At 49.4% G+C, this 25,463-nt stretch overlaps 1 protein-coding gene across 5 annotated transcripts; it reads right to left on the reverse strand.

Annotated features, from left to right (window-relative positions):
- Nucleotides 1-163: 163 nt before the first annotated feature.
- SZRD1 (SUZ RNA binding domain containing 1) lies at nucleotides 164-24,963 on the reverse strand. Of its 5 annotated transcripts, XR_013975136.1 has the most exons (5): nucleotides 24,889-24,963; nucleotides 7,425-7,474; nucleotides 5,625-5,879; nucleotides 3,709-3,811; nucleotides 164-3,026 (listed from the first exon to the last, which is right to left on the reverse strand). XR_013975136.1 is itself a non-coding variant. In XM_080921609.1 (4 exons), the coding sequence occupies exons 1-4, from the start codon at nucleotides 24,937-24,939 to the stop codon at nucleotides 2,924-2,926; spliced, it is 459 nt and encodes a 152-aa protein (XP_080777735.1). In that variant the 5' UTR covers nucleotides 24,940-24,963; the 3' UTR covers nucleotides 165-2,923. The 5 variants fall into 5 exon arrangements, 4 of the variants coding, with proteins under 4 accessions (XP_080777735.1, XP_080777736.1, XP_080777737.1 ...); XM_080921609.1 differs by lacking the exon at nucleotides 3,709-3,811 and having other exon boundaries at nucleotides 165-3,026; XM_080921610.1 differs by lacking the exon at nucleotides 3,709-3,811 and having other exon boundaries at nucleotides 165-3,026; nucleotides 5,625-5,876; nucleotides 24,889-24,951.
- Between the last annotated feature and the right edge of the window lie 500 nt (nucleotides 24,964-25,463).

Genomic DNA, 25,463 nt, shown 5'->3' on the forward strand with positions numbered 1-25,463 from the left:
GGGACCTGGGAGCCCTACAGTGATGGACTTAAGCCAAGTACCCCAAAGAAACCTCAGCCTCTGCTAAAGCAGGAACCCCTCAGAGCTGGACAAGAAACCACAGTGAGATAGGAAGCCAGAAATGAGGACAAATGTCTGACAAGTTTAAAACATGTATTTAAAATACAATTTATAAAATGCTTAATCTGCCGACTCAGGAGCCCGCGGTGAGGGTTAGGGTGAGGAGCTGCCTGCTACATCAGCAGAGCAAGACTGCAGGGTGCGGCCCTCCCTCCCAGTCCCTTCGGTACAGATGCCCAAGGGTCCGTCCCCATGGGTCATATGACCAGAAACAGGACCCCAGAGGTTTTCTTGAGTCTCTGCTTACCAGGGAGACTGGATGCAGCCCTGCCGGCCCGTCCCTGAGCACAGCACCCCCAGATGGGGCAGAGCAGGGTATGGCAGGGCAGGACAGGGCTAGGCGGGACAGATGGGCTCTGGAAGGGGCTGATGGCAGCAGATAGGGTGTTACCTCCTGCCTGCAGGTGGGGAGCACCCTGACTGAGGGGACTGAGAAGGGCTGGTCACCAGACCCGGACCCCCAGCTCCTTTGGTTATAGGCTGACATCAGAGTAGTGGCTCATGGGAAGCGGTTAGCTGGAAGGGCTGAGGCCTGGCTCATGGGGTCCAGGAAGAGCTGGGGGAAGGGACAGTACCAAGAAGGCAGACAAAGGGGCAGCAGCCTCAGGTTCCTGCCTTTCATCCCCCTGGGGATTTCCAAGCCAAAGCCTGCAACTTACTTAAAGACAGAAAAGAAAAAAAAAAGCAAAAAAGCACTTATGGAGTTATAGACAACTACAAAAAAAAAAAAAAAAGGAAAACACACACACACACACACAAAAATAAACCCCACAAACACACACACACACACAATCCAAACAGTTTCCCAAGCCCCCCTCCCCCAACACCAGTCTGTTTTCCTTCCTTTCCTTCTTTAGTTGTGCCCCGCCACCTCTCCATCTAGGAGGCCAAATGCATGACTGCTGGTGGGAGTGGGAGGCACAGGGCACTGTGGGCGGGGCCTTCTTTGGCCAGACTGAGATGGGAGAGCCAAGCTTGCAAGCTTTCAATGTGCAGATGCTTTGCCCTTGGCTTCCTCTAGAGGGGACCAGGCAAGCAGGGTTTCTGCACCCTTTTCCAAAGAAAGGACAGTCTGTCCTCCAACCAAAACCACTAGCCCTTGTGGGTGGGCCCTAGACTCTGAGCTAGCAGCCAAGTTCCTTCCTACCCTTGGAGGTGGCCGGCCCTCCTGCTAAGGCTCTGTTCCAGCTCACTCACAGATGGCCCCTGGTATCAGGCAGGTCTAGGGCTGTGCTGGGGAAGAGCCTCTTCCTAAGGGGAAGATGATGTGGGTCATTGCTACAGGGCACAAGCCAGAGGAACCGAAGGCGGTGTGATCCTGCAAAGCTCAACACCTTGGCGGCTATGGCTGCCCTAATCCCACATCACCTACTCCCAAACCTGAGTGCTGGTCAGGAGAGGGAGGCTGTCAGGCTAGCAGGGATAAGGCAAAGTGCATCGGAAGAGAATACAAAGCCAGAGAGTACCTAGCGGGACACAGACGCCCTCTCTAGCTTCTCCCACCAAGAGCCAAAGCAAACCTCCAGGCTCAGGGACAGAAATGGCCTTCAAGCCAGCCTTGCTCTACTAAGGGAAGGGCAGCTGAGGCCTCTGAGGAACCTGTGGGCCATCATCTGCCTTTGCAGTGCAGTTTGTCCTTCCCGATGCTTCCCCAGCTGCTCTAGTCCCCTCTTTTCACCCAGGCAATGTTTCAGGTACAGTCCCTGAGCCGGGACCGTCCACAGATGAGGAGCGCCACAGATCCTTAAGCGTTCCATCCAGTCTTGCACAGGCCTCTCTATCTTCTGACCACTCCAGGCAGAGGCCTGAGATCTGGAGCCAGACTCTCTCTTGGGCTTGTGCTGACAGCAAACACTGGACAAGTGTCACCACTGCCTTTCTGAGCCCAGTCACTCTGTGCCCTCCTCTAGAAGCAGCAAACCTGGCTGGTAGGGAGCCAGCCCACCCTGAGGGGTGTGGGAAGGGGAAGCCTGCCACTTTCCCCATCTCTCACAATACTATCGTGGGGTCAGTCCCTCCCCCAGGCTCTGAGCTATCTCTAGGCAACTTAGCTGGGACTTAGCCGGAGGAAGGCGATTTAGGCACAGATGCTCATCTATGGGGCGCTCCCGAGCCTGGTCTCTCTTCTGGGCGGCAGTAGGAATACAGAAGCTAAGCTCATCAAAATCCTATTGGTTAATGTTTCTAGCCAATTTCCTAGAAACATCTTTTAAGTGACTACTAAACTACCCCTTCTCAATTAAAAACTCATTAAACTGCTAAAACCCTTTCCATGCACTTTTTCTTGCAAATCAGGTATTTGTATAAACAAACAAAAATAGGAAGAAAAAAAAAAGAAAGGATATTTTCAATGGAACTTACTTTAAGTGATGGCGACATGCACTTGGGGTGGGTGGGGGGAGTTCTCATTTGTGTTTTGAAATCCCAAATTAATGAGCATGATAAACTGTTATTGCTGGCACTGGCTTTACCCCAAGTGGCCAAGGGCCAAGTGGCACTGTCTGACCGGCTACTCTGAGTCCTTGGTAGGTTCCCCTAATCCTCCCCTAGTTCCCCACCCTTTCCCTTTCTATTGACTTGGGACAGCCCTTGTCAACACGCCAATCACAGTGGGAAGTGGGGGAAGGCAGAGGTCACAGTGCATGGGGTTGAAGGTCACAGTGGGCGGAGCAAGGGGGATCACAGTGCAAGTAAGTCAGGTTATTCCCTCTGCTCAAGTCCAGATGTCTGCCACAGCAGTGCGACCATAGCAGACAATCCAGGAGGCGATGGCGGCAGCGGCGGCAGCCTTTCTTGCCTGCATTTATCTGCGCTGTTTGAAGCCTTGTGACCCGTCAGGACCCAACGGCTGTCTGATCACATTACTGGGCTGCCTGCTGTCTTCAGGTTGCGAGATCCTGGTTGGCCTAAAGGAAGATAAAAGGAAGGCCTTGAGCATAGAGAAGGTGCCCAGATTCATTTGCGTATGTCACACTGAGTGAGGGACACACATGTATAGGTGCATGTGTGTGGCCAGAGGTCACCAGGTACCATCCTCTATTCTCCACTTCTTCAAGGCAGGGTCTTTCACTGAACCTAGAACTCACCAGGGATCAATTTAGGCACCCCCACACGCCCACTGCCCCACAAGCCCTGCTGCCCACCAGTGCTAGGGTTATAGTCATTTGTAGCTTTGTTTGGCTTTCATGTGGGTGCTGGAGATTCAACTGGGGTCCTCATGCTTATGGTGCAGGCACTATGGAGCCACACCCCAACGTGAAGTCCCTGAACCTTACAATCAACCCATGGTTGAGGTTGGGGATACCAGCCAGCTTGAGCTACTGAGCCTGCTTTGACAAGCACACTAGGGCATGCATTTCCCACTTTAGCAGCTCCAGTGGGAAGGAGGAAGTGGTCCATGGTCCACCTTCTAGCAATTACAGCAGCCCCCCTTTCATGTGCCATTGTTCATCTGTAAGCAGAGGGAGTGCATTCAGTCCATCCTGTGGAGGGAGGAGTGGCCATGAGCAAGGCATCTTCCACAGAACCAATACAGACTGTTCCAGGGTTGGGCCCCTAGCCATGAGCTCAGGAGTGAGCTGCACCCACCTGGCTGACTCCTGTTTCCCTCCAAACCACGAGGCTAGCTGCTGACTCCTAGTACTAGAGAAGACAGAAGGAAATGGACTTTCCCACTCCAGACAGGTGCAGACTAAGAGGAGAGAACAGAACGGATGTTCCTTCAAAACAACGACGGTACTAGACACGGTGGCACACGCCCATAACAGTACTAGGGAGGCAGGAGGACCCGAGTGAAGGCTGCCTAGGCTACACAGTAAATTATGCCAGATGTGTAAAGAACTTAGTTTCAAAAAGCCAAAGAGCAAACCGGGCATGGTGGTGTAAGCCTTTAATTCCAGTACCTGGTAGGTAGACGCGGGTGAGTTCCAGGACACCCAGGGCTACATAAAGAGAGCCTGTCTCAGAAAGAATAGCCAGAGAAAGCCCTCAAAACTAGAGGACTGGGGTATGCTCAGAGGCTGGCAGCTTGCCTAATGGGCTAGCACCTAAGTATACAGTCCCCAACATTGGGGAGAAAAGAAGAAAGAGTGGCTGTAACCCTACCATTAGAGAAGCTGAGGCAGGAGGACTGCCAGGCTAGCCTAGGCTACAGGGTGAAACTGTGTCTCACAAAACACCAAAATTATGGGCTGGACATATGCCTTAGTGCAGAGCTTGCCTAGCATATACAAAGCCCTAGGCTTGATTGCAGTCCTGTGTTAGAGGGGGAGGGAGGGAAGGACAGCTGTAATCCCAGCAGACAGGAAGGAGAGCAGAGGGATCACCGTTCAGGATGGTTATTTCTACAATAGTGAGTTTGAGGATAGCCTAAGCTAAATGAGACAGGCTGTGTGTGTCAGCACCAACATATCAATCTTCAACCACATCATCCTTATTATGTGCAGTGTTCTTTCTGTCTGCATGGACGCCTGTACATGCACACCCGACACCAGAAGAGGGCATCGGATCCCATTACAGATGGTTGTGAACCGCCATGGGGTTGCTGGGAATTGAACTCAGGACCTCTGGAAGAGCAAGCAGTGCTCTAACCACTGAGCCATCCCTTCAGCCCATTCATACTTTATTTAAAAAACCCTTTAAAACTTATTGCATCCCAAAGCACAAGTACAGACGTCAGAGGACAGCTTGCAGGGTCCAATCTCTTTACTGTCACTGTGAAGGTTTCAGAGACAGCTTGGAGCTGGGTGCTGGGAAGGCAGGCCCCTCAGGATTATACAGCAAGCACTGACTGAGCCGTCTCCAGCCCCAAGGCAGGTTTTTTGTTTGGTTTTTTTTTTTTTCATTTGGGTTTGGTGGTTTTGGCTTTGAGACAGGGGCTTCTCTGTGGCTCTGGCTATCCTGGACAACTCACTCTGTAGACCAAGCTGGTCTGGAACTAACAGATTCAGCTGCCTCTGCCTCCTGAGTGCTGGGATTAAAGGTGTGTGCCACCACTACCCAGCTCCAAAGGCATGTTTAACAATTACTAGCTCATCAGAGTAACACAATACAAATCTTAAAAAACAAACAAACAAACAAAAAAAGACACAAGTGAAAATTACTGCAAAACTCAAATGAGGCTGTTGGAGACCCAGGCAACAATACTGGGCTTTTCTGGGGACCTGGGCAGAATTCAGCACCTCAGGGCCATTTGCTCACTCAACCTGGTGGGCAAGGCCGAAGGACCCCTACCTACTTCTGGGATCAGCCATCAGGTTAAGTGGTTTAAGTGTGCAGCTGACAGGGCCCGAGTCTAAGCCCATCCTTTGATCTTGCATCCTGCACTCTGGGGGGCCCATCAGCCACCAACCACACTTAACACCTGACAACACCCTAGGCTGGAGAGAACTCTGCTACTCCAGTGCTTGGCTCTCAAGCTAAGAACCTCAGTTCGATTCCCAGAACCCACATCAAGGTGCCCAGCAGGCCGGTCCTCCCTTGCCACTGCTGGCACCTACACTCACCTGTCGAGGATGGGTTTCTCCTGCTCCTCTTCAGGGCTGGCACTGCCTAGGATCCGTCTCCGGGCTTCTGCGTACTCTGCCTCCCGCTGTGCTAGGGACTTGACTGGAAGAGCTGGCCTGCTGGTGGAGTTGGGGCTGCTGACCACACCGTTGCTGGTGGGCCTCTTGAGGATGCGGATCTGTGGAGGGGGCCCCGTGGGAAGGCTATCGTCTTGAATCACAATGGGCACTTTGGGAGGAGATTTGGATTTCCTGCTGACAAAGAGCAAACACAGCTTCATAAATCTCACAATGAGCAGAAGGCCTATCTGAGCCCCACACCCTCCTCACTGTCTTCTCCCTTCCTACTTACTATTCACCTGGTCCAAGACCAGACAACTGAACTCCCATACCTCAGGCAGGACAGCAGCCTTACCACCAGCTCTGCAGGGCACAAGAACTACTCCAGAGGTCTAACCCTACAGGTCACCACCCTGTGGTCCTGGGACTTCCTCTCCATGTGCAAACAGGCCCAGCAAGCACCAGTTTGCCCTCGAGGCCAAAGCATTTCACACCCAAAAATCAATGACTTAGATGAAAACCCCAGCTTCCCTACACAGACCAGAGTGTAGGAGTCTGGTGAACTGGGGAGCCCCCCAGCCCAGGTCTCCCACAGCATGTGCTCAAAATGAGACAAGACACAGGCACCTGCTGTGCCACCCAACCTGGCAACAAGCAAGACAAGATTTACCAAGCTCTCTCTGCCTTCTGGCAAGTGACCTGTGCCTCTCAAGAGACAGGCTACACCAGACCAGCAAGTTACCTCTACATAAGAGCCTCTGAGCAGAGAAATCTCCCTCACCAGGGCTCTCTGCTCTATTGGGCAGCGGCGGGGCTAGGATGAAACTGCTTGGCAATGCTCAAAAGAGAAGCATTGTCCAAGGCTGGTAGAGATGCACATCAATGCCAGGTGACCACAAGCAGAAGTAAAACTCCCCAAACACAAAGAGGGCCAACAACACAGGGAGGGAGCGAACAGAAGCCACAGATGAGAACGGGAGCAAGGCAAGGAGAACCCCTACACCAGCCACGGGTGCCACCCCAGTTCACAACCAGAGACCATTGCCAGAGCCTGAACTGTCAGGAGGTGGAAGCTGCGTGCTTTGTGTCAGACCAAAAGGTCCTAGGTGGGTGGGGATGACATGGAAAGGGACCAGGGACCATGGGAAGTAGGATCCAGCAGTCTGATCACACAGCAGGGAGTCTGGAAAGCCAGTGTGGACTCCCAGAATCCCCTGCTGGATCAATGTAGTCAGTTCTCTGTTGCTTGCCCCTGGGTTATCTGAGCCCAAAGTCACCCTCTCTGAAACCCACTAACCCAAGCTACACAATGGTGAGAAAACAATCCTTAAAGGTTTCCTAAGAATTTCCTAGAATCTTCTCTTCCGAGATAACCTCACAACACCCTAAACTGCCAAGCCATCAAGGACACAGGAGTTTCTGTCCAGATTCTTCAATGTTGCAAAGACACCAGTACCCATAGGGAGAGACAACTACCCCACACTTCATTCAGCACTGGGCACAACCACACATGAACCCAAATCCTGTCACCTCCCTCTTTCCATCAGATGACCTCAGAAAGGTCCACTGAGGCTGGAGACAGCTGTGACATGTCTCACCTCAAAGCCTCAATCCGATGTAGGGAAGAGCTAGCTGCCCAGGAGCCTAACCAGCTAACGCTATCAGCCAGCTGGAGAACAATGCCTGCCCAGCTCTCCAGCGGCAGAGAGCATGAGCCCTCATGCCAGACAGCAGCCTTACCTCTCCTTTTGTGTGATCTTCAGTTTTTTTTCCAACCGTCTGTCTATTTCCTAGAGGAAAAAAATGTATATAAAAGTGGAAAAAAATCTCTCTCAAATAAAACCTTAAGTCTTTATTTTTCCAAACTAAGGGCAGTGTCTTCTCTTTAGTCAGGGACGAGGCTGTGTCCTCCAACTAGACCTGAGATTTGGGGACATGGCTCCCTCTGCAGGTCCATCTCCCTTTAACCCCATGAGCACAGCAATAGTCCTGGAGCTCATTAAGTAGGTTAATTTTTACACAACCTCCAGCCAGTCGCCTGTTGTCTCCTTCAGACTTACGCCGACCACTCCAACTTTCTCCACACGTAGCAAACCAAGCCACCTCCCCACTCCAGTGCTCAAAGGACCACATCCGAGCTCTGCCTCTCCCATCCCTCGAATCTACACTTCTTTTTTTACCCCAGAACAGGACTGAACTGTCAGTGCCCAGGCCCCACCTGTCTGCAGCATCCTCAGCCCCCTCACGCCCGGGGGGGGGGGGGGGGCTCCTCCTCTCCTCTGATCCCACCAGTGCTTTGGGCGCCTGCCCCCTGATGGTTAGCTCTCCCTTTTACATCCCTTTGCGGCCACGTGTCAGTGAGTTCATAATCTAGTTTGTGCCAACATGAGCTTTCTGTGGCCAGCATTTAGGGAAGAATAAAGAAAAGCCTGCTATTTGTCTCCAAAGTGACCCATGGAATCTGAAGGTGAATCAGAGGAAGAGTCCTCACCAGAGCAGACTGTCACAAACTCACTATTGTAGAAAACGGTAAGAAAAGAGCCTAGGGAAGAGCAGGTGAGACTGTCAACAATACATTCAGGAGCTCAACTCTCAGAACCCCAGCCTTGGCAGCCTCTGTACCTGGCTAGAGGAACTCATGATACCTGCAGAATAGGAACAAGCACAGAGACAAGTCAGTCTCAATCTCCAGGCTCTGTGTCTGTCCCTCTCTCCGAGGACCAGAGCAGCAAGCTCCTGGAGGTGAAGGACTGTACTCAGCAAGCATTTCCCTCAAGAGTCGTTCTTAGCCACTGGCAACTTTGCTGGCAGGAAATCTGGCAAGGTCAAGACATTTTTGGTTGTGATGATGGGGAGGGCGACAGTGGGGGCTGCTCCTGAGTGGAGACTGGGTACTGTTAAGTGCCCTGCACAGCACTATACGAAGGTCCTGAGAATGCCTGTGCTGATGAGTGTGGAGGCGGTTCAAGCTGGCCACTTGCACCCACCTAACAACTGCCCAGGAGAGAATCAGTGTTTAGCAGACAAACAGCTGATCATCATCAAGTGAACCTGGTGTTCACTCCACTGCTTGAAGAGTCAGACAATCAGACCAGCTTTCTTTAATGGTATTTTCTAGAAGGTTCTTTTCTGTCTTTCCTAATTTGTATCTCTTCCAACAATACAAAATTATACGGCCTGAAGCTACCTTTAAGTACTAACACTGCCCCTCATTTCAGGTAACACATCATACTGTGCTCGGGAGGCACAGACAAGTCTCTGGGGCACCTGGAAAGACAGCTGTGCCCATCAGTGAATGCATAGAAAACACACAGCAACAGTAAAGCAACTGGAATGCTTCTGACAAACACACTGAATCTACACCAAGCACAGCTCCTGACAGAACTGTGATACAATGTCATTTCAAGGCCAAATCCAAGTGTCTTACACTAACTCAATGCCTATTCCTCATGGTTTCTCACAAGCAACCTCTTTATTTGTGTCAGCCATGTCTGAGTGTGTGTGCAGGCATATGCTGGTGTCCATGGAGTCCAGAAAGTGTCAGATACAGCTTTAGTTAAGATGTTTGTAGGCTGCCTAACATGGGTGCTGGGATTTGAACTTTGGTCTTCATGGTTGAATAGAAAGTGCCCCCCCCATTTATTTATTTTATGTGAGTACACTGTAGCTGTCTTCAGACACACCAGAAGAGGGCATCTGATCCCATTACAGATGGTTGTGAGCCACCATGTGGTTGCTGGGAATTGAACTTAAGACCTTTCTTTGGAAGAGCAGTCAGTGCTCTTAACAGCTGAGCCATCTCTCCAGCCCCCCAGAAAATGTTCCTAACTGCAGAGTCACCTCTCCAGTCTCAACCTCTTTCTTTACTAAGTCCCGCTGCTGATTCCAGTTTCTCCATCTTAACACATCTTTAGCATCTGTGAAATTTAACTTTCAAACAGATTGAAAGCCAGCACCTGTCCCAAACAAGGTAGCTCAGTTTTATTTGCAGAGACAAACCTGGGACAACAAAGGGTGGCAGGCCACTGAAGAGCACCAGTTACAGCTAAAGAGCATAGGCCACTGCCAAGGCTTGGCTTACAAGACTGGGCACACCATTTTAAGAAACTCTCAATTCATGATTTTTACAGGGAAAATATTAATCAGGTTTCTATCACCACAAAGGTCAAAGGACACAGACAGAGCCTTCTCTAGGGCTACAAGAAAATCATCTGCCCAGTACCTGCACATAGACCTGCATAGAAAGAAGCCTTCAAGAGGACTGAAGGAGCCATCTCTGAGTAAACTCTGTCCCCAACCAGTCATGACCAGCAAATGTTGCATACTGTATTACTGTTTCTTGAAAGTAATACTCAGACACTGAGGTGAGTGGCTGCGAAGGCCTTTAGATTTGATCCAGTCATTCCCCAAGCCACATCACTAGCACAGCAAAAACTAAAACTGCCACATCTGCCATCCTGTCGGGCAGGGAAAAGGGGGAGTTGGTGGGGGCTGGGGGGTGTGTGACTCCTGTTAGGTCACAGAATGAGGTAAAGTGAGCTGCTCTGGAGGAGTGGAGCTGGCTGACTGCAGACTGTTCAGGGCAGTAAAAAGGGAGACCACCCTGCAAGCAGCTGGAGAGGCCCCGCACCACGTACCAGTCAGGCCATCTGCTCTGGACACGGCTTCCCAATCTACTTGCTCCCAGGCTCACTCTGAGAAACTGAGCCCAATCACAACTCTCCCAGGTCTCCTCCAGAGACAGGCCTACACTACTGTGTCACACAGGGACAAATGAGCTTGGAGGTTCCTGCCTCCAACAAGGACCAAATTACCTTCTCCTTCCTTCCTTCCTTCTTTCCTTCCAACAGAGATATCCAGAATGTTGACAGTGTCATCACCCTCCATGGCCAGGGTGACAAATTCTGAAGCTCTAAATCCTGTTCTGAGTAGACTCAGGACAAGGACAAGGGAGTATGAACACTGCATGGACAGCTGAGGGTCGTCTGGGGTGCTGTGCTTCCCCTGGAAAGGTCTCTGGTGACAGGAGAGGAGACTGTGCTCTGGAAAGTAAAATGGATTCCTTTTCTCTGGGTCCAACCCCATGTCAAAGATCAGCCACCAAACCCAAATACCACGTGCTCTGATAGGCGCTCCCTGTGAACACTGAGCATGCCTGTGATACCAGTTGGAGGCTGAGGCAGGATGGAGTTCTGGCTCTTCTTGGGGTCCTAATCTACAGATAAAGCAGAAGACTTCAAAGGCAGAACGAACCTAGAAGGAATATAACCTACAGGAGGCAAACGAAAAGGTAAAATACAGGCTCCCTGGTGTGTAGTAACCACGCCAGACAAAGAGGAAGTCTGGTCTGAAGGCAGATGTTTGGGCAAGATGGTCCTTTGGGGGTGTCGACACCACCATCTCCAAGCTCACTCACCTGAAGGGAAGCATAGCTTCTCTGGCTGTTGATGCTCTTTAACCTCACATAAGTGCATGTCCTTATATATATACTTATGTGATGTATGTGTATATATAGCAGAAAGCTGTGGTGGAAGCCAGGAGCATGAAGGGGAAAAGATCATTCTAGAAGGGCAAGAGTATGGAAGGGCCTCACATAGCCTACTTTATTATTTTTCAAGTTTGCCTGCATGGGCTGCATCCTGGGAAGCCAGGAGGCCGGGGGCGGGAGGAGGTATGGAAAGACAATGATTTTGCTGTTAAAGCACTGGCTGCTCATCCTGAGTGTCCAGGTTCAATTCCTAGCACCGACATGACAGGCTCCAACTGTCCCAAGGGATCTAATGTTCTCTTTTGCTCTCCATGGGCACCAGGTGTGCACAGTGTACAATCACACTGACAAAAACACCCATACACATAATTGTCAGAGTGACACACACCTTTACTTACAGTCAGAAACAGGTGAGGCCTACATAGCAAGTTTCAGGAGAGCCAGGGCTAAATATATTGTAAGACTTTGTCTTGATAGAGATTTAAAAGCTGACATTTACTGTGTGCATATGCTTACCATGGTGCACATGAGAAAGGCAGAGACTATCTCCAGAATAGCCTCTTTTCCCTTCCTTCTCTCCTCTCTCCTTATCACGTGGGTTTCACAGACCAGTCAGCTTCCAGCCTACTTTTATGAATGGGTCATAACCTGTGTGCAGGAACAAGGGAGACAAAGGGATCCAGCCTGTGTGTCAGGCAAAGACGATTAAAAGGTTTGCTCCTCTAACATTGAGAGGTAACCAGAGCCAGGTATGGTGGCTTATGCCTGCAATCCTAGCACTGAATAGGATGAGGCCAAACGCTCATGAGTTACTGGTCAGGCTAGACCACACAGTGAGTCCCAGGTAAACCTGGGCTAGAGTGAGACCCTGAATCAGAAAATACAAAAATAAAACAATGAGCTGCAGAAGATGGCTCAACAGGTAAACTGAGGATTTGAATTCCAATCCCTAGCACCCAAGAAAAAGCTGGGCAGTGCTACAAGCCTATATATATACCCTAGTCCTGGGGGTGGAGACGGTAAGATCTAGGGGCTTGCTGGGCAGCTAGTCGAGCTGATATGGTGAGCTGCAGGGTTAGAGACCCTGTCTTACAAGAAACATAAGGTGGAGGCTGTGGGCCAGACATGGGGGCACAACGTGTACTTGCAGTGTTGCACTTGGAGGAGAAAGAGTTGCCATAAGTTCCCCGTCAGTTCTCATGGCTAGACTTCACAAAATCAAAACTGGGCTAGAGACTGCTAGGCATTTCAAAGTGCCTGCTGCTCTTGAGGAGGCCGAGTTCTGATATCCACATCAGGTGGTTTACAACTGCCTGAAACTAACTCCAGGGGAACTGAAGACCTTGTGACCTCTGTAGGCACCTGCATGCGTGTGTTCATACTGGTTACAGATTCACACACTTATGAATAAAAAATCTTAAAAAATAAAAGGGGAGCCAGGTGGTGATGGGCTACAGAGAAACCTTGTCTCAAAACAAACAAATGGGGCTGGGGCGATGGCTCTGTTATTAAGAGCACTGACTGCTCTTCCAGGTCATGGATTCGATTCCCAGCAACCACATGGTTGCTCAAGACCATCTACAACTGTAGTCTCATGGGATCCAATCAATGCTCTATTCTGGTATGCAGACATAAATACAGACAAAATGCTCATACATAAAATACTATTTATGTAAAAAAAAACCCACATACACACAAATCTCCAACACCCCTCTCTACCCTACCACCAAAAACAACCAACCAAAAGCACTACAAAGTGTTGCTGAGAAGGAACAGAAGGAGAAGATGAGGCTATGTGGGTCTCGATGTGGAGGCAGCCACAATGGGACTTAGATGGGAAGCTCACCGGCTCATCTGGGAGTGGATCCCTCAGCCTAGCTGCCAGGAGACAGTGAGTAAACTGTTCTCTCCATGAGGGTAGGGGTGAGTAGCTTGCCCTTTTGTCTGTTGCCAGCTCCAGAGTCATGTTCTCCACCCCTGCCACAGTGTCCAGCCAAGATGGTAGCTGTCCCAAACCACTCAGAGCTAAAAGGACCCTCTCTGCAACCAACCTAACCCAGAAGAGTCCCATAAGCTGCTTCCGATGAAGCTCTGGATCTAGGTTGCAAAGTATCTCTTTATGGGCATTACAGGCAGTACGTGACTCTTCTCAGATAACTACTACCTGTCTTTGTCAGTTTCTGACTTTCTCTCACGCTCAAGGAATGATGGCTGATCTCGAGCTTCCACAGTTAGTATGTCCCACAGCTGAGCTAGAGAACTGTATGTGTGGGGCGAGGTGTAAAGAAGAAACATCAGGGCTGTACTGGTATCACCTTTAATCTCAGCACTGAAGAAGCAGAGGTAGGCAGACCTCTGTGTGCTCTAGGCCAGCGTGGTCTAGCTAGTTCCAGGCCCACAAAAGACACAGGTACCCATATCCCTGGTTCAGGGTGCCAGGGTTAGAATCCAGCAGAGCTGTGTTCCTGGCCACAGTACCTGATGGTTCCCACGAACCCAGGTGGGATTCTGTCACTTCCTAAGTTCCTCAATTTCACTTGGGGACAAAGTAAAGGAATCCATAAAATCATATGAATATGGTGGCTCATGGCTAAACTCCCAGTATTTGAGAGCCTGAGGCAGGTGGATTACTCTGAATCCGAAGCCAACAACTTCATAAGGAAGAACCCATTTGTAACAGCAAACCCTGATCTATAACATTAGAGAAGAATCACAGAAGGCTGTGGTGGCCTTAAGCATCTCTAGTGCAAATGTGCAACCCACAGAGCTCTCCAAACACCCTGTGTCCTACCGTTCTACAGTTTTACATGCTGGACAGCAGCAGACACTGTCTCAGACTGGCTGGCGTGGCTGTCCTGCTCATTCTACTTTCTCTGGTAGCCCCATCCTTGGGTGGGCACCCAAAATTCTGGCACATTAGGTCCAAAAATTAAGCAAATGTCCAAAATAGTCTAAATTATAAATACTGGTATATGTGCTTTTGATGTCTTTTTTAAAAATTACAAAAGCACACCTGGGGACAAAAGTCAAACCATATATGGGCTAAGTTAAAGCATACAACAAGGCCAAAGGCATACTTTAGGGATTTAGAGACACCGCTATTTGCATTTCAGTAGACTTGGGCTTTAACGTCCATTTCCCACAGACATCCCTCTCTCATTTGTTACTCCCAGAGAGAGAAAACATTCCATTCTAATTAAATGGGTCACCACAGGGCACAGGATCCGGCCCCAGGGAGTCTAGGCTTTGTCAGTGCCTTCAATGTCCACTCTGCTTCCCTAAGACAGGAGAGAGCTGGGAAGTGCCATTTGTGAAAAAGCTGCGGCAGCAGATGTCCTCAGGCCTGGGCGGTGGGCACAGTCAGACAGTGGGAGACGCGAACAAACCACAGAAACTGTGCGTTGTAACAAAACCTGTGCATAGCAAGTCATCCTACCATGTAAACCAGGACACATGGATCAGACAGAATCGAGGAGGAAAGGAGCTCAAGAAACTGGGAAGAGGATGAAAAGATTAGCAGAGGTAAAGAAGACACCTCCCAAGGCATCTTAGCTGTCAGGGGAAGGTTTCCCGGAAACCCCTCCCCACCAAGGCACACTCAGCTCTCAGGGTGATGGCTCTGACCCAGGATTGGAGAGCACTTTGGACACTCCCCTCTGCAGTAGCTCTGGCTGTGCACTTCTCAAGCTGGGGGCCACCCTGAGGTCACTATTAAGTGCAAAATGCACACCAGATTTCCCACTTATTTCAGAATATGAATTAGTGTAGTTATAATATTCTAATGATTAAAAAAATAAGACTTATTTATTTTATACATATCAAAATCTACATGGTATGTATCTACCATCTGTGTGTCTGGTGCCTGTGGAGGCCAGAAAAGAGCATCATATCCCCTGGAACTGGAGTTACGGGCTGTCATGAGTCACCACATGGGTTCTGGGAATTAAACCTAAGTTCTCTGTAAGAGCAACAAGTGATCTTAACCACTGGGTCATGTCTCTAGCTCCATATTAGAAATCTTTAACACGGATCACATGATGGAATATTATCACTTTTGATATACAGAGTAAAATTTATATTAGGCCGGGTGTGGTAAATGCTTTCTAAGTTTAAGGTCAGCCTGGTCTACACAGCAAGTTCTAAGGCTGTATCATGAGTCTGTCTCAAAACCCTAAATAAATAAAGTGAATAAATAAATAAATGCCAGGTATATACATATCTTTAATCCTAGTACTGGGGAGGCAACGGCAGGTGGATCCCTGTAAGTTCAAGACAAGTCTGGTCTAATTAACAAGTTTCAAGACAGCTAAAAGAATATAACAGAGCACCTGTTTCAAAAAGAAAGAAAAGGAAGGAAGGAAGGAAGGAAAGAAGGAATGAAGAGAGGGAGGGAGGAAGGAAGAAAGGAGAGAGAGAGAGAGAGAGAGAGAGAGAGAGAGAGAGAGAGAGAGAGAGAGAGAGAGAGAGGAGAAAGACAGACCCACTGCTCACAAGGTACCTTCCTTTGAACATGGCTTTATAGTCTAACACTAGTATAAGAAATAGTCCACCCCAAGGGGAGGGAACTACTTACTGAGTGCTGCCTAAAAGCAAGTAGCACTTCCCTGGTGCCCAATGCTGGTGTAGGTCTATCAATCAAGTCTAATTCCTACTCAACCAAGGGGCTCACAGATGCCAGACACATAGATTTTGAATCCTCTATCCCTCAGCCTCCCAGAAGCACCAGACTATCCACAGCTTCTTCCTGAAGAGCTGTCTCTTGGCCCATATACTAATCTCCAGAGCCCGGCTCTGCTCCCAAAGACTTTCTCACCCTGCTGACCCCTCCCCTAATGGGCAGGTTCCTCTGCTCTCCTGACCTCTGAAGGCTAGAGGCCCCAAAGTTCAGAGGCCTCTGCTACATCCACCTTGGGCTTGGCTTCTTTTATTTGTTTGCTTGTTTGTTTTATTTCAAGATGGATCTCACTATGTAACTGACTGTCCTCCTGCTTCTGCCTCTCAAATGCTGGGAATCAAGGGTTTGTTCCACCATGCCTGCCTGGCTGCCTTCCTTTGCTTTAATTGTGTTTTCTTATCTTACACAGGTGGAAGTTAGAGGTTCTCACCTTTTACCACGAGGATCCTACCACCTCAACCACTGAGTCTTCTCACTCACCCTGGGTTGGTTTCTTTTTGAGATAGGGCCTTGCCTGTAGGACAGGCAGATCTCAAACTCACAGTAATCTTCTGCCTCAGCCTCCCAAGTGCTGGGACTATAGACATGTGCCACCATACCTGGTTATAGTAGCTATACCTCATCTAGGTCCACAACTTCACAGACACTGACAGATATTTCGGTGGCAGATGGGCTCTCCCACTTAGGAGGTATAAACGTCAGTCTCTGCCCACCCCAGCCCGCTTCTTCCGCCACCAGAGCAGCACAGACTTGCAGCAGCACAGGCAGAAGCTGATGCCACTACAACTGCTCTTGGTTGGCTCTGCTTTAAAAACACATACTAAATGTTCTTCACAGTAGTGCTTCAAGTCACCAATAGACCCTGGTTCCTGCCCATACAACCAGAATTCTCCACAGCAAAAGTCTTAGAATTGATCCTGGCTTCCTGCTGCAAGACAGCACCACCTAATGTCTCCACCAATCTGGAGTCCAGCAGTGCCTTAGGCCCACTTTCCCTCCCCATTAAGCCACCACAAGAGCCTCCATTGTTTCTCAGACAAACACAATTCTGCTCCAGCCACAAAGCCTCCAATTGCACTCAATGTCTCCTGCCTGGAATGCCCGGGTAGGGCACAACTTTTTTTTTTTTTTTAAAAGAATTGTTTATTTTAGGTACACTGTCGTCTTCAGACACACCAGAAGGAGGTATTGGACCCCATTACAGATGGTTGTGAGCCACCATGTAGTTGCTGGGATTTGAACTCAGGACCTCTGGAAGAGCAGTAGTGCTCTTAATCACTGAGCCACCTCTCCAATCCCAGGCACAACTATTTCTATTCTAAAGTCTCATCTTTTATTTTATCCTAGTATTTTTGATTTTGGTTATTTGAGACAGGGTCTCTACATAGCCCTGGCTGTCCTGGAACTGGCTATGTAGACTAGGCTGCCCTCAGAGATCCACCTGTCTCTCTAGAACTTACAGCACCCCTTCTGCCTCAGCCTCCCAAAACTGGAGTTTCGGGTGTGGCAACATCACACCAGTCCTGTTACCTTTGTCCTTCTCAGACTCAGCTTTATAAAACATGCTTCCTGTGCCTCTAATCCATTTGCCTTTTTCTGCCGAATGCTATAAAACATGCTGGAGACCTTTGTGAGCAGACACTTCACACTTGGCCCAGGAGCCTGAAAACAATATCCAACACACCAATCTGCTTCCAGTCCTTGTGGAGCAATTTTGGAGATGTCCCAGTTTTACAGATGGAAGAGAACCAACTCTGAGCGGTTATGTCACAACACAGTTCAGTGTGGACTGGAGCCAGGATCAACTGGGCTTCTCAGTGTCCAAGGAAGTGACTACACACTTTCAAACTGGAGCTAAGGTTGGCTGAGGGTGCAGTTCAGATGCAGAACATGAGGTAAGTCTGGGTGAGACTGTTCAATACCCCCCACTGCGTGTGTGGACTGTGTGTATATATTCCTTGGTGGGACCGCAGGGTCTGCAGTCTCTAATGTGGTACATTCTCTGGTCATCATCTCCAATCCTGGCCGCAGCCATAGGTAAATCAGCCATACTGCATGCACAACCAAGTGGTGACTTGACAAACCACACACAACTAGTGATGGAACCAACTGGCTTCTGTACCACGCAGGCTCCAGTGAACCCAGGTTTCTTAAGAAAGGGTAGGATGATTTCATGGCCCGCCAGGCAGCAACAAAAAGAAATAACTCTTCAGCAGAAACCAGACCCAGTAATTTAGAAGGACCCCAGTGGAGAGGGCCTCAGAAACTGCCAACTGCAGCCCTGACGAAACGGAATGTTTGCCTTTGGACACTTCATCGCTCAGTGTAGGAGGGAATCCATGCAGGGCAAATAAGACAGGGCAAAGTCTCTTGCCCTCCGCTTTGTGAGCTTGTTTTTCATTGTCTTACTAGTCTGGTCTTCACACAGCACTGGCAACTGTACACTAGTGCTCAGAGACATCAGACAAGAGAGCCCTTGGACAGTCTCCGGAGCTGTGTGTGAGCCTTCAGGGTCTGGAGGGCACTGACTTTAATACCCACACACAGCACAGCCCTCACCCCAGCCTTCACTCTCCAGCCTCCAGGCCAAACCTATCAATTCAGGTAGACAAATGAGAATGAAGCTAAGAGAAGGCAGGAAGCTAGCTGCCCCAGATCAGACCCAGAAGGCATGAACCCCCAGGCTAAGTGGCTTCTGTGGCCACACTGGGGGAAAGAGTGAGGAACCTAAAGGAGTCACTTCCCCTTCTCCCAGAGAAGGTTAGGTGGGTGGGCTCTGGAGGACAAGTCAAGTTACTATTACAACACCTCCAATTTTATTTGCACAGCCAAGGGTGCTCTTATAGAGTCCATTTTTGAAGCAATCGGTGGCATTCGGCAGGCAGAAGAGAACACAAATGAGCCATAAGACACACAGAGTACTCCAGAAGAGAGCAGCCAGGACCCACATGAAGGCACTCAAACCTAATCCTGAGCAAAAACTATTTACATCTCTTTCACCTGGTCAAGTGTTAAAATGGTATTTCAAGCCAGATAAAGGAAAGCTGAGGCAGAAGGATCACAAGTTCAAGGTCCACCTGGGCTGCACAGTGAGACAAACTAAAGGAAGGAGTGTTTTAAGATCTCGAGCAGCCAGCACCTCACTGGTGTCATTTTTGTGGGTGCAAAAGTGAGCTGCTCACCCCCATAGAAGCAGGCCAAGCACAGGTGAGAACTTCAAAGAGCCAGCAAAAAGCTTGCTGAAGCACCTCACCTGTTAATTACCGGGTCACAAGGAATGTAAACAGCCAGAATAAGGTCCTGGGGCTAGAACTGACCTCGTGGCTTCTTTTCTTGGAGCATGGGAGCAGGGACAGAACAACTTCCACCCTAGAGTGACACTGAGCATTAAGGTACACTCAGACTGACTGCAGAGCTCACTCCAGTCTCACAGCCCTTCCAGAAAAGGGTGGTAGCGTCTGTTCACCAGTGAGCCATTCAAAGAGCACCAGGGGCAGGACACTGGAGGATCTCTGTCTGATGCTCTGTAAGCCAAGAAGGCCAAGGCTGACTCTCTGGGCCCGTAAAGAATGGCAAGCCTGACCGCCACAGACTTGCATATGACGTGCCCAGCACCACTACTGTCCACATGTACCACTCTTTTAGGAGCAGCATGGCTTACTTCCTGAGTACACAGGGGACGCCTTAGCACCAGGGACAAGATAATGTGCACACAAACCACTGATAGGATTTGTTTCCCTTTCTGTGGCATTTGGTTTCTTAATGTTTGGAACCAACATCCTGCAAGAACAAGATGAAGCTGCGTGTCAGAGGCTAGCAGAGTTAAAAACCGTTTACACAATGAAATCTCTGGGGTTACTAACAGTGCTTTCTGATGGCATGCCAGGTGGTACTCTTCCCAAGCCCCAGCTCAGCCCCCACGGCTCTACCCAGAACAACAGAGGGCTTTGGCTGTAAGCTCAATGATTCTTACATTCCAAGTTCAATTCCTCATACCACAAAAAGAAAAAATAAATTAGTTCTTTTTAAAATGTTGTACTTTGGCCACAACCAGGTAAAGTATTTAAACTTAATCTCTTCCTAGGAAACCAACGAGTCAGTCTCAGTCTTGACAGGAGAAACCTAACCAATGCCAGAGAGGAAAGCAGTCAGAAAACACTGTGCTGTATGGAAGCTGGCTACCTGCAAGGACAGCTGCTCACTGAGGGGCCAATGTCCTCTAGAGGAGGAATTAAGAGGGCTGGCCCCAGGACAATGTCTGGGTCACTACATCTCCACAATAGCGACTTTCTCTTGCAGGATTTCACCAGCAGCTTTAGAGAGACACTTCTTTCCTGCAGAAGAAAAGGCAAGGCCACAGCCCACCGCAACCATGGAAGCTCCCTCAAGAGCCCAGAGCATGCTGAGAACAGGGCCCCATACAGCCCCAGTGAAAAGGACCAGGAGCCACTGCTGAGAAAAGCTCATTATCCTTCTTTCTCTGAAGCCACGGGAAAGCAGATCTCTTTCCAGAGGTCAGGTTCAGCCAGCTCACAGCCGCCATGCCTCAATTGGCCAAAAGCTCTGCCAAAAAAAAAAAAAAAGTCCCGAAAAGATGGGATGTGCTGAGGCCTTCAGGCGTGGCAAAGCTGGGTGCCCAGACTAACTCATCTACTATCTTGTGCGTACTACACAGTCCAAAACTACAAGAGAATAAAACAAAACACCTTTAGAATACAGCCACTTCTCCAAAGAAAAGGGACAGATTTTATCTCCTAAGTAAAAACCCAACTCTGTCTCGAATCTGCTAAAGGAGGGCGGAGGCAGGAGGCAGCTATTTAAAGCTTTCCACTGCTTTAAGGACAAAGTTGCAGCTCCCAGAAGCAAGTTCAAAGTGCCTCTACTAACCGCTCCGGCTCCATCTTTTTCCACTGCGTCCTGCCAACCTCTGTGTCTCCAGCCAGGAGGAAATGCTTGCAGTGTGGGAAGCTCTCCCCGCTCTGCCTCGTCTGTGTGTGCACTGGCCACACCACCACCTGCCCAGGGACCGCTGGACTTTCAAATCTTCTTTAACTGTTCCTCTTCCTCACAAGCCCCCACCCAAGACAGCCTCTCCATGTTGCCCAGGCTAGTCTCAGACTCACGACCCTCTTGCCTCAGTGACTTGCACCTTGGGATGACAGGTGTGCACCACTACTCTTGACTCTTGGGTCTTTCAAGGCTTGTGTTGACGTAATCTGCAAAAGACCTCTGGTTCCAGGCATGGCACCTACTTGTTCACCTTCCAGTGTCGCTGACTCAATGGACTAGTGCCTGGCACACAACTTATACAATAGCTTAGGATGCTTTCTCACAGGGCTAAGCATCACTGATGGGGCAATGGTTGGATGACTGGCTCACATGAGTGGAAAGTAAGCATGCATTTGAATTCTCAACCCAGAAGACTAGTTATCTAGCTACCCTTTAACTTGCACAAGGCATTTTCTTGGGCTTGGAAATGAGCTCATTAGTAGATTTCTTGTCTGGCACATATGAGACCCTGGGTTTCATTCTTGGTACAGGCAACACATGTGGGGGTGGAGGGGACTGATGGAGATTCACAGCTATGATCCCAGAGGCAGGAGAATCTGAGTTTAAGGTCAGCCTGGGCTTCATAAAGACTCTGCTTTTAAAAAGGAGCTTAATGGGGCTGGAGAGATGGCTCAGCGGTTAAGAGCACTGACTGCTCTTCCAGAGGTCCTGAGTTCAATTCCCAGCAACCACATGGTGGCTCACAACCATCTGTAATAGGAATCCCATTACATATGTCCTCTTCTGTTGTGTCTGTCTGAAGACAGTGATAGTGCACTCATATAAATAAATCTTTAAGAAAAAAGAGAAAGAAAGAAAGAAAAGAAAGAAAGAAAGGAGAAAACCAATTGCTGATGGACTTTCTGGGGCAGGAAGATGTCTTCCAATTGCAAACTGCTCTTACTGCCATTTAAGACCTACTGAAGATAGAGGCCACAGGTCAAAGTTTGAAGTAGAGGGAAGAGTCACCTCAGGGTGGTGTGCTTAGCATGCACAAGGAAGGCCCTGGGTCTGACCCTCAGTGCCCTCCCTACCAATGAGGTGTGAATCAACAGTGACTGAAGTCAACATTTTCACATCCCCACCAGGCACATTTTTAAAGAAGCATTTCTTGGTGAAAGGTAAATCATACTCTCGGAGCTGTCTTTAGAGTGTGGCTGTAACCTCTTTGAAGGAAACATACATGCAAAGGAGCGATTATACAGCAGGGAAGCAGTCACAGACAGCAGCAGCCTGGTTAAAAATCCACCTGAGGTGACCATTCAAGCTGGCCCTTCCATCAGTGGAACACCACACTCTACCCTGGGTACTCTGAAGACACTCAAGGGAAAAAATGACGTCAGACCCTGAGCCAGCGAGAGCCAACTCAGTGGTGCTGGAGGGCAGGGGTCCTCTGGATCTGCAGAGTCTGGACACTCAATCTGACCACCAGACAGCTCCCGGTCACTGATCTCTCTGCTCCCACCCGTTTTCTTCCGCTCACTTGTTTGTTTAGGTCTTTCTTTTCCGAGGTCAGGTACACTCAAAACTCATCACCGGAAGGGACTCAGGGTAATGTAAAGCCAAGAGTGTTTACACCAGTAACCACCCACACCTCAAAGTGCCCTGAGTGAGCTGCACCCTCCTTACCCTTCTCCTTCAAAGGGGCATTACTCAAGGCAATTGAATTCATGGCAGTCTCTAGAGGCAAGGGGCTGAGGCATCTGTGATGCCAGCATCTGGAAGGCTGAGTCTGGAGTACTCTGTATTTGAGGTCGGCCTGAACTACAGTGTAAAAGCCTGACACTCACAAACCGCACATCTTCAAATAAAGACCTGAGCCAGGTACCTGGGAGGCCGAGGCAGGTGGCTCTCTAAGAGTTTAAGGAGAACCAAACCTACACAGTGACTGTGTAGCCAGCTAGAGCTACACAGTGAGACCTTATGTGGTGGTTTGGATGAGAATCGCTCCCACAGACTTTTGAATGAGTAGCCTCCAGTTTGTGAGACTCTTACAGGTATTGCCTCGGTCAGGGGTTGTCTCTTCACAATGAAAGGACAGTAACTATGAGTCTCTCACAAAAAACAAAACAACCAAAGCAAACATATTAAAAACGAAGACCAGTGGCTGGAGGGATGGCTCAGGGATAAAGTTCCCACTGCTTTTGCAGGAGACTAGAGTTTCCCTCCCAGTGCTCCCGGCAAATGGCTCCCAATGGTCTGTAACCCCAGCTCCATGACATCTGGCATCCTACACACTCATGAGTCCGTGAGCAGAAAATGCACACCCTCACTTTCTCTAGGAGTAGTGGTGCGTGCATCCAATCCCAACACTCCCCTCAGGAAGCTGAAGCAGGCAGAGCACTGTGATTTCCAGACCAGCTGGTCTACAGAGCAAATTTCAGGACAGCCAGAACTACAGGAAAGCCATAAAAACCAGGGTTTTGAAAACCCATCTTTTCAAAATAAATAAATAAAAATCAGAAAAATGTTTATCTTTTCTATTTTTTTTTTTAATGCAAAAGGTAACATGAAGGGTGTTTGGGTGACACTCCTCCTAGTGGCAGGCCATAAATGCCTCTACCGGAAATTGTGCATTTACTGGAAGAAGTCACTATTGCACACACTTTCTAATAGGCAGCACACACTCAAAAATACTAGTGAAATGGATAAATACCTAAATGACAACACCTGTTGTACTCTATAAAAACCCTTTTGTAGAGTGTGACGGTTCATGCCTTTAATCCCAGCAGTCCAGAGGCAGAGGCAGTCAGAGCTTTGTGATTTCAAGGCCAGCCTGGTCTACATGGTGATCTCCAGGACAGCCAAGGCTACACTTACTTTCTTAATTAAAGGGGAATGTACGTTAATCCTCTACTAAATAATCTCTGAACCAGTAACTCCTTCAAATGCTCGTTAATGCCGAGTGGGAAAGCATCACCAATCTTTCGAGAAATGCTGAACCAGCGGAAAAAACTTCGAGGCCAAGTTTCAACATTCCTGTGAAGATACACCACTGCTGCGCTGGGCAGACAGACCCTGTTACTCCTCTATCCGGGTATATGTGACTCCCCACACATAAGCTTTTGAGGTGAATGTCACTGGAGCCGAGCCCAGCCCAGCCCAGCCCAGCCCAGGCGTGGACACATGGTCACCAAAGAGACATTTCCGTCTCCACGAGGGTTAGCGTCGAACCTCAAACTCTGAAATTACCACGATAATCACGAACCTAATTGACGAGTTCCTACTTAGGATAATTTTTTCCTTCCCCCTATAACTTTTGGAGGCGAGCAGAAACTCTCAAATCATACCGATCGGTAATCTCTGCTTCTCCTACCAGGCATGAAACTATCTTACAAATCACACCCTTCTTCCCTTCCCTCCACCCAGACGAACGTAGTCCGAGATCCTCCCCAAGGCGCAGACCTCAGGGTGGGTCCCGGGGAAGAGAGCGGATGCTTGCAGAGTTTAGGGGAGCTCTGCTAAGATTCCCCGGGAGACTTGGAGTAAAACTGAAAGAGGAAAAGGGAAAGGAAGAGAAAACCCAGGCTCGCTCACCGCGGCGAAGGCGCACAGCGGCGGGGGATTTCGGCCCAGCGGTCCCAGAGGACACATGGTTGCTTGCTCCCCGCTGTCTCGGGGCCTCCTCCCGCTCTTCCTCAGAGCCAGGCACGCCGCCCGAACCCCTCCCTCACTAGACAGAGCACAAGAACTTTAAAATGGTCCCTGGGGCGCCGGGGACTAGAGAGAGTTGCCCCAGGGTAGAAGGTGGGGCACTCAAAGTGACTCGCACGCCGCTGGGCGGAGAGGCACCGGGCAAAGGTGGAGAAAGAAATGGAACGCGGCCCCTTTAAGAGGCCTTCGCGGCGCTCCGGGACCGGGGGACTCTCTTACACCTCCGGTCCGGTGTGGGAGACCCTTCCTTGGGGAAAACTATCCCCAGACCCGCTCCCCGGAGGCTTCCCTCACGCCAGGTCTGCCGGCCCTGCCGCGGGGCGGCAGCTCCTCCTTACCCCGCTGTCTGCCGCCTCCTCCCAGCTCTCAGCGACCTCCTCATCTTCCATCTTACTCGCCGCTTTCCCTCCTCCCCCAACCCCTCCCCGCGCCTGCGCCTTGAAGCGCGCCTGGGTCGCGGGCGGAGGCACGCAGGGCTTTCCTCAATGGACCACGCCCCCTCACCCAGCCCGGAAGAGGCTCCAGGCCAGGCCCTCAACTAGCCTGGTCTGCCATCTTGGAAGAGGGCAGAGAAGTCAGATAGACCGCCATCTTTTTTGAGGTCAACATGCTCACGGGTTTACTGAATGAGAGTTCAAGTGACTTTAACCTGTTACAGTTCGGGAACTGTGTTCTTTGGAACCATCTTTTCTTAGGGCAGACAATGGGCAAGCTGGTTTTTTTTTTTTCTTTTTTTTCCCCCCAAAACCCTCTTATTTTTTTCTTCAAACTTTGAATCTCAAAAGAAAAAAGTGAATCTAAGTTTTTCTAAGCTATAGGTTATGTGTTCTACGACATTCTTGAAACATTTCTATACTTCAACAAAGGATTAAAAATATTTCTCATACATAAGACATTGAATTATTTCTATTTG

Source organism: Micromys minutus (genome assembly GCF_963924665.1).
Source record: "Micromys minutus genome assembly, chromosome: 9".
Classification (NCBI taxonomy): Eukaryota; Metazoa; Chordata; class Mammalia; order Rodentia; family Muridae; genus Micromys; species Micromys minutus.